General features: G+C 36.9%; 1 protein-coding gene across 1 annotated transcript in view; it reads right to left on the bottom strand.

Moving 5' to 3' along the window:
* Positions 1–5,667: 5,667 nt before the first annotated feature.
* The window catches only part of LOC104848485 (nucleoporin p54-like), a 16,339-nt gene continuing 12,031 nt past the window's right edge, over positions 5,668–9,975 (bottom strand). The window contains 2 exon segments of the mRNA XM_033762689.1: positions 5,668–6,093; positions 6,095–6,406. Of these exon segments, the coding sequence (XP_033618580.1) occupies positions 5,668–6,093; positions 6,095–6,406 (738 nt within the window).

Here is a 9,975-nt window from a genome sequence, read left to right as displayed (position 1 = left end):
AGATTATAGATAAATAGATACTCATAAAATTAGTCCAAATGCTTTTTTGGTTCACATAGATCAACAGAGGGCTAATTTAAGTCAGTTAAAAAGAGTAAATATGTCTTTAAGGTTGTAGATATATTTATATGCAGGTTGTTATCCAATTAAGATACTATCAAAATTGATTTTATAAATAACATGCTTATTTATTTTCTGTGTAAAAAATTAAAATTGTTTTCTTAGTCAAAAATAAAAGCTAAACTGTTCAATTTAAATAGTGCTAAATGCTTAAATCGTGTTAAACAGTGGTCAAGCAAAGACCATGAGCACTCTGTCTGATGTCACAACTGGTAGAACAAACAGAAGCTAGAAGAGCTATGAGGCTCTGTACGTAGCCCCAAAAGGAATATTTGAGGATCCTGAACTGAACTTGAAAAATAGCAAGAGATTAATTTTCATAAGCACAGATCATTCTTTGACTGCATCTTGAACATTCAATAGAGACATATAAGCAAAAATATATAAAATGATAATAATATCAAATAAAAGGTTAATATATAAATAGAAGGAGGCTCTAAACACTGCCCTAGCCCCTGAAACGTCTCCAACTGCATCTATAACATATATCCATAGTAAGTTTTGATTATCCATCTCACTAGTTACGCCAAAAATATAAACAAAGATGCATGCTGAGTTTGTGGACAATTGATGACTTCTAGTGCACCTGGCTAATGTGTTGTTTATCTATTCTGCAGAGAAATTATTCAGTAAACCTTCAAAAAACTGTTGAATTATATCCATTGCTACTGGATGTAATCTCTCTCAGTGGCCAGTAAATAAAAGTCTTCATAAAAGGGCTATGGAAAGTTTTTCTCCAGGCACAATTAGTATGTAGATATAAAAAATGGATGTTCCCACTGCTCCAGAGGTGATTTGATTTACATGCTGGGGGAAATGCCCTCATTCCTAAATATAGATGTCCTAAGACCAATTTCTTCTGCTGCTTCACATGGGAAAGTTGAATCAGAAATTTTACCTTTTTACAGCCCAATGATACCCATAATAAAATCTTAATATATTATGTCTTAAAGGAAGATTTACTTTCTGGCTCCCCAAATTAAAAATTCCTCCTAGGAATATGCTACTTCCTGTTATGATTACACATATACACAATGGGCTTGGGCAGTAGGGTATGCTTTGCTACCAGAAAATGACATCTACCTATCTATCATCTATCTATCTATCTATCTATCTATCTATCTATCTATCTATCTATCTAAACAAGACATGCCAGATAAAAATAAAGTCCCTAGACACCCTCAACCAGGCTACTAGCCTACAGGCCTCTTGCAGACAGAACTCCAAGACCTCTAGAGTGGCAAGTGGCAAAAAGGGAATGTGGCCTTTCTTGTCCCCCTGGCTGCTGCCACTCCTGGTACAACTTTTATTTCTATTTCTGGTTCTCCTTTTTTGAACTCTCTCTTCTTAACCTCCTTGTACATTTGTGTCTTCCTGCCTAGAGGTTGTAAACCTGCAGATGACTGAAAATTTATAGCTCCCAATCAGTGCCAAAAAAAGAACACTGTTGAGGACTTCTGGGCTGACTTAGCTCCTGCCCCATAATGTCCTCTACTATGAGGAAGTAGCCAGAGTGCCCTTGGTCCCTGATGCTCTGAAGATCTGGGAGGTACTACCTCTTGATCGGGGATTGTAGGTCAGTAGATATCAGTGGTGGATGCTGATCTAAAACTGTTGAGTCAGCACAAGTTGTTTTTCTGCAGTCGGTATTGGATAGTTGAACTGTTCCAGGTGTTCTTTCTAATAATAGGAAGTTGGCCAAGGGGTGAAAGGGCCTCAAACAACTGAATGAGCACCCAAACTGGAGACATGACTATCAGCTAATCATAAAGGAGAACTAGGGGTTCTCCTCTATGGCTAACCAATGGGGCAGCCACTCTGACTGACTGAGACGTCCTCGGGTTGATCTGCCCCTCATTTTCATATGCTTAAGCCTCCATTGATACACACTGAATCTCATGCAACCCATTAATTACCAACAAATGATGAGAAAACACATTCACAATAGAAATAAAAATATATGGCAAAGGTGAACCATAAATAGGGAAGAGTAGTATGTGGAATATCTTTTTTTTTTTTTTTTTTTTTTGTACTGGGGATCGAATTCAGGAGCTTGTGCTTGTGATTTTGAGACAGGCAATGATACCATTGAGCTAAATCCCCAGCTCTAGAATACCTTAAAACACAAAGCATGGGATCAATATGTGAAAATGAAAAATAACGGAAACAAAGTCTTTGTAGGTTGAGAGGGAGGGAGGGGTTGAAGCAAGGGAAATGAGGAAAAATAAGAACCAAGATTGATTATGTAAGGTACAAATTTCCAACAATGAATGCAATTGCATTGTATACATTAAAGTAACCAATAAAATTAATAAAATGTGAGAATAAAACACAAAGCATGATAAAAATAAAATGATCCGGAGCAAAGGAACTCTTTGTCACTCACACTCTTGTGATGACATGCTTTGAATATCAGCTATATCCTACTTTGAAATAAACCCTTTTACTTCGAGGCCACTTTCTTGCCTGTATCAATAAATGTTTACTAGAGAAACAGATTTAATACAAGTTATACACATATATAAGAATTTACAAGATTGCTTTAAACTCACTCACCGAGTCAAAAGTGGACAAGTGCAAAAGGGCTGTCTGCAGCTGAATATCTGAAGGATCCAGTGAAAGGCGTGGACCCCACTGGGGTCCTTGTGAGTCTGAATCAGGAGGCTGAATGGTCTAAACTGAAAGACTGAAGAGTCTGTTTGGGAAGCCAGGCAAGGAAGTCCAAGGTGACGGAAGAGTGGAGCTACTCTGAAGAAAAAAAGCAAGGCTTCCTTCTTCATTTCCCTTTTATAGAATTCCAGTACAATCCTCCCTCAGGTGGTCCTCTATACTTAGAAATACAATGAACCAGTGCAGTTGGACATTTCTTACTCAGGTTGACACAATCAGCAAACTATCATATTGCCTGTGCACTGTGTGTCACCACATGTGAGGCTGTGTGGATTCTTCTCCTTGGGTCACCAAGAACCAGGAAAGGCCAGGTGACAGACTTGACCTCAAATCCTGTCTCCATTTGGTAAATGTTTTAATTTCCACATCTCATCAAATGGATAGGGAAATGTAGGTCAAATGAACACAAATGCCTAGGTCTAAGACATAGTTTTGTCCATCTTATAAATAACACTTGGGCTGGGGATTTAGCCCAGTGCTGCTGAGCCTGTATTGTAAGCACAAGGTTCTGAGTTAGATCCCTGGCACCATGAAAAATAAATAAACAAATAAGCAAATAACACCAGTAATATTATTTGCTCAAATTTACACAGTATTTTATTTTTCTTCCCTGTGTTTTAGTTAGTAATTGAATATGCTGTCTGTCAGAACAGTAAATAAAGTTTTAAAATCTCCTATTGCCAAACAGCTGCAACTTAGAGAACAAGCAGAACATAAACATATATGACTGTATTATTTACATAATTTACCCATAAGCTAGTATTATTAGAAATTTTTTCATATCATTAGAAATTTTTTACTTTAATCAAAGATCAAGTTTTTTTACTGATAAAAGGGAATGTTCTAAACATTTTGTTCCCTTATCAGGGAGTCTCAAGGGATTGTGCTGCATTCTTCAAGAAAATAGGTAGTATTAATTTAAATAGGTTATACAAGAATTGATTTTTCTCTCCTTCTGAAAAGGACAGGCTAGAGTGAACTGACATAAGTGAAAGCAACAAACAGGCCCCTGCTAGATTCTATGAATATCTCCAGAGGTGTGAAGTGACAGAATGTCATACATAGTCTACTGCTGCCTTAAAAGCTGCATAGATAGTGTATACTTTGTAAATCAGAAATTCCTATGAGGCTACAGTAAGAAAGTTGTGTAAAATATGAAGATCACTTTCATAAGTTCTACATAAAAGGAATTTTTCAAAATCACTGCATGGTTATTTTTCCTTGAAAAATTCAGAAATCATTAAAGAATTCTCACCATTAAAGCCATGCAAATAAAGCTTAGCAAATGTCATAGCAACAAAATTGAAGGACCAGTTGGGTGTGGTGGCACATGCCTGTAATCCCAGCAATTGGGAAGCTGAGGCAGGAGGATCACTGCAAGTTAAAGACCAGCCTGGGCTACACAGTGAGTTCCAGGTCAGTCTCAACTACATAATGAGACCATGCCTCAAAAAAACAAAAAACAAAATTGAAGGACCCTTCATCAGAAGTAATGATAAGCTTAATATTTTCTAATGAAAAAATGATGACAGAGTAATCCTTTTTTAGATTGTGAACTAAGAAAACAGAAAAAACATGTATATAGAGTCCACTAAAAGAGTGCATACTCACTTCAGTAGTTCACTGTACTAACAAATGTGTGGAAGCTTGTGGCCACCACTTTAGCACCTTTTGATGTATACATTTTTGGTGCATTCTCTCTGTATCTGTCTGTCTCTGTCACACACTCTCTCTCTGTCTCTGTGAAATATATATAACATATATAATATTATATACTATATGTTATATATATATATATTTATAATTTCTTTAATAATTAACATTTGTTGATGTGGGATTCAGTAAGATTCAGGGGATAAAACTATAGATGCTACCCAGCAGTAGAGAAAGCTGAAGCAAATTAGTTCAGGCAAACTCTTTTTTAGGTACAGAGAGAAAATTTACAGGAGTTTGTCAGGGCCAAGTATCTCTAGTTAGGAAAAAAATGTTTCGATTATTTGACATAAAATAATACATCAGATATTGTAAATCTTATTAGTTTAGTAAATCAAAATAAATTGTTTTATAAGCCTTAAGAAGCCAAGAATACTGAATTAATATTTAACCACTGATGACTTAAATGTTTTAATAAACATTTATAAGTATTAATTTTATTTATATTGCTTATTTACTCTTCTTAATAATTGTTTTAGGTGTTGACCTTGTATCCTGCTACTCTGCTAAAAGTGTCAATTAAGTCAAGAAGTCTTTTGGTGGAGTTCTTCGGGTCTTCAACATAGAGTATCATATCATCCGCAAATAATGACAGTTTAACTTCTCCCTTTCCTATCTTTATTGCTTTAATTTCTTTCTCTTGTCTAATTGCTATGGTTAATGTTTCCAGAACTATATCAAAGAGGTTTCTTTTGTTGTTGTTGTTGTTGTTTACTTTTGCTTTACTCCTCCCAAGTTGAATTCACATATATAAAACTGATGTCCTTTTCATTATCTCAAATCTTCAACAGCCAAGTAATTATAGTTGGTTATATACAAAGTATATATTTCATATTTACTTGCCATAGAAAGCAGAAGAGAAAATAATACTGTGATGCTTAAGAAAATGTTTTAAAAATCTAATTATGTTTGTCTCTCTTTTAAAGTATATATAGCTTTTAAGATGTAAATCTTTTGAAGGTTATTTTTGAAGGGATGTGAAGTCACTAGATTATTTCCGATTTAGTGAAGGGTAATTTGTTAGTAAACTCAAAAATCCAAGCCAGGACGGGATCATTTTCTTTCTTTTTTTTTTTTTCCTCATGTGCTCATGTCATTCTTAGGGAAGGCCTGATGCAGTAAGAAGATATGTTTTACAAACTTCTAAAACAGATTTGTGACTTGTCAACTAAAGACACCACCTCTGATATGGACAGTTTCATTCAATCCATCTTCTACAAACTTTATATCTTCTAGATCATCTTTTATAATGCTAATCAAGTGGCTAAGGCCTTCCTGTTGTTGTTTCAAATGCTGTTTGATTTCATGTAACAGATCTGCATCTATATAATATCTTTCTTCAGATCTGACTGCTCCAAAATGGTTCTGCATCCTGATTTGGGACATCAGTTCATTTAGTTGGCCCTTGAACTGAGTAGGTGCATTTAATTCAGACTGAATTGTATCCAGCTGAACTTGCAATTGGTCTTCATCAGCTTGAATCTCATAACCACTTTTCCTTTGAATTTCCTGTTTGATTAAGACCTGTAAGGTTCTATGGGAAAGACCCATGAGTTTCCTCTTGTACTGTGCAATTTTGACCATACTTCTAAGTTTGATTCTGTTGTAGCTCACTAATATCTTCAGATATGATATCTAATCTGGTCTGATGCTGCTTAGTCATCTGATCTTGAACTTTCAGTCTTCGGAGAAGTTCTTTAAAGCCCACCATAGGTACAGGAATTAACTTTTCAGAATGAAGGTTATACACCTTGGCTTGTTCCCAAATAATAGGATCAACACAAGCAAGAGGATTCTGTAAAAGCTGCTTGATCTGTGTAGGAGAAAGTTTTGTTCTAATCATAGAAAGGGTCACACCAAGTTGCTGTAGTTGTGTTTTTATATTGGCTTGTACAATAGCCTTCTTGTACACAAATAACAGATTCACTGAGCGAGAAATTAGATAAACAATTCCTTTCACAATGGCACCCCAAAAAAAGAAGTATGTGGGAATTAATCTAACAAAAGAAGCAAAAGACCCCTACAGTGAAAACTACAGCACACTGAAAAAAGAGATCAAAGAAGATATAAGAAAATGGAAAGATATTCCCTGCTCCTGGGTAGGAAGAATCAACATCGTGAAAATGGCCATACTACCAAAACTGCTATACAGATTCAATGCATTACCAATTGAAATTTCAACACTATACTTCACAGAACTAGAAAGAATCCAAAAATTTATTAGGAACCATAAGAGACCTAGAATAGCAAAAGCCATCCTAGGCAACAGACACATGACAGTGGGTATAACAATTCCCAATTTGAAACTATACTACAAAGCCATTGTGATAAAGCCAGCACGGTACTGGCAAAGAAATAGACCTGAGGATCAGTGCAACAGACTGGAAGACACAAAAACAACTCCATATGTACTCAGCTACCTCATCTTTGACAAAGGAGCTGACCATCCACACTGGAGGAAGGATGGCATCTTTAAAAAATGGTGTTGGAAAAACTGGATCTCAACCTGCTGAAGATTAAAACTAGACCCTTATATTTCACCATGCATAAATTAAAATCAAAATGGATTAAAGATCTAAATATTAAAACAGAAACACTGAACTTATTGCAAGATAAATTAGGCAGAATTCTTGAAGACATTGGTATAGGAAAAGACTTTATGAGCAAACACTCAGTAGCACAGGAACTAGCAGAAAGAATCAACAACTGGGATCTCATCTTATTAAAAAGCTGCTGCACTGCAAAAGAAACCATCAACAGAACTAAGAGACAACTACAATGTGGGAAAAAATTTTACCAGTTGCTCCTCAGAAAAAGGATTATTATCTGGAATATATAAAGAACTAAAAAAAAAAATCCAGCTCCCCCCAAATATAAAGACCCAATTCAAAAATGGGCATCTGAAATGAACAGACATTTCTCAGACAAACAAGTAAAAGCAGCAAGTAAGCATATGAAAAAATGTTCCACATCACTGGTCATTGGAGAGATGAAGATGAAAACAACACTGAGATTCCACCTCACCCCACAAAGAATGGCTGCTATGAAGAAATCACACAATAACAAATGTTGGTGGAGTTGTGGGGAGAACCGTTGTTGGTTGGAGTGCAGACTGGTGCAACCACTATGGAAATCAATATGGAGATACCTCAAAGAGCTGGGACTAGAGGATCCATTTGATCCCTCTGCTGGGTATCTTTCCAAAAGAATTAAAAGAAACATACCACAGTGATATATGTGCACTAATGTTTATAGCGGCACAGTTCGTAATAGCTAAAATTTGGAAACAGCCCATTTGCACATCAGTTGGAGACTGGATAAAGAAGATGTGGTTTTTCTCTAAGATGAAATATTACTCAGCCATAAAAAATGAGAAATTAGAGTCCTTCATAGGAAAATGGATACATATTGAGGATATACTCCTAAGTGAAATAAATAAGTCACACATGTGTAAATACTGAATAGTTTCTCTGGTGTGAAAAACTATAATAGTACACAAGATCTAACTTAGCAGGATAATTAATAGTACGAAATTAGAAGAAAGGGGCTAAAGGTGTAGGAAAAGTGGGAAGGGTAGGGGAAAGGAAATAAGGGAAAAGGAAAAAGTAGGAGAATATGAAAAAAATGGAAATAAAGTGTTTGGAAATGGGGAGGGGAGGAGGGTGTTAAGGGAGGGCAGGGACAAGGGGAAAAAATGAGAATCAAGACCTGTCACGTGAAGATACAGGATCCCCGTAATGCATGTAACTGTATTTTATACCTAAAACATACTAATAAATTAAATTTAAAAAATAATTATTTCAGATAACTTATGAGAACCAAACATAACTTAGTTAGTATTTTTAGTTTTATAACCAATGAGAGTCAAAGGAGACAGAGGGAAGAGCTGTAAGTTGCTGGATGGGATCTTTGTTTATATTCCTTCTTTACTATAAGATAAAATTTGAGGCCTTGTCATTTTACTCTTTAATTTATACTTGTAGAAAAATGGACCTTTTAAAAAGTCTATCTTAGTTGCAAATTTATAAAATGTAATTTAAAGTTGATATTCTGGGGACAGATGCTGAGTTACCCACAATCATTTAAGGCATGCTATATTGTCTTTAAGATGTGCTTGTGTCCTTTGGAAAAGAGATGAAGAAAGAAAACTTTAAAAAGGAAGAAGAAAGTAGTATCGTCTGCAGGTCCCTGAGGTCAGGCCGCCTGAGCCGCCTGCCTCATCTGAGGTAGTGCAGGGAACCCCAAGTCAAGGTCACTCTGCTGGGTACCCCCAAAGCAAGGTCAGGCTGTGTGTGGAGCTAGCATAATGCTGGGTTATGGCGCCTAAGCAGCCCTTCCAAGTGGAGGTCAGGCCAGATGGTACAGTCTTATCGATCCTGGGCTCATGCTGCATGCATGGCCTGCCCTCTCCTCCAGAGACAGTATGGCCTGGGATGCAGCTCTTGTTACCCCAGAGTGGGAACTGCCCATGGGGAAAGAACTGCTCTGTTTTTTGTCAGTGAGTAGTTCAGTATCTCAGATAGTCTTGCAAACATCTGTTGCTCAGGTCCAGATCAAGTGCCTTTGTTCCTGGTACATAGTCACACAAACTTTCTTCATCAGATCAGGCAAGAAAGATTAGGAGTTGTAGAAAATAGCTGGACTTGGCACAAAATTTAACCAAAAGAGCTTTATATCAAGGGAACTGTAACACACACAGGGAACTCATGCATGGTTTGAGAAGTCAGGAGATCGATACCACATAGCAACTATAGATCACATAACATTTTGGATAGGAAGATAAGCTTCCGACCAAAATTATCATTGTCAAATAAGATGGAGGGGGGAAGCAAGTCAGCATTATGGAAACAACTTCAAGAGGCTCTAGAAAAAAATACACATACATATATATATAAGCTTGACAGGTGGACTTGGAACCCAGGAAGTTAATGGTAGATGGTTGAGAAGGGTTGAAAGGGCACCCTTTCAGTGGGCTTGTAGGTCTCTCCTATCAGCTGGGAAAAATAAAGAGTTCATATCTTTCCTTCCCTCTTTCATACAAGGAATACATTAGGAACTGTCCCCAGAGCAACAAGAAAAGTTCCTGAGTTCCCCAGCTCCCACTGATCCCCCCACCTACCAGCTCCCCTAACTCTCCCTTATGACAAATATCAGAACAAGCTAATGGATTTGAGTTTTCTAACAGATTAACATCTCCCTGGGATAGAAAGGATAAGAAAAGGACTGGGATTTTCTTAGAGGTTCTAGAGAAGCGGGGAAAAGCTAAGTAAATCTGTAGGCTCCGCCTCATTTTGAGTCCATGGAGTTCACCAGATTCTGAGGATAACATCAGTTAGCACCGGAATGACCCCTGGACCTGCATGGTTTTGGACATGTTCAGAAAAAGGGGGTGGTACTGCACAAGATAAAGGAGAAAGAGAGTGAGAGAGAGAGAGAGAGAGAGAGAGAGAGAGAGAGAGAGAGAGAGAGAGA

This window comes from Fukomys damarensis, unplaced genomic scaffold (assembly GCF_012274545.1).
Source record: "Fukomys damarensis isolate Sample0158 unplaced genomic scaffold, DMR_v1.0_HiC HiC_scaffold_12, whole genome shotgun sequence".
Classification (NCBI taxonomy): Eukaryota; Metazoa; Chordata; class Mammalia; order Rodentia; family Bathyergidae; genus Fukomys; species Fukomys damarensis.
The sequence above is the reverse complement of the archived record's forward strand: the minus strand, read 5'-3'. Positions and strand labels throughout refer to the sequence as shown.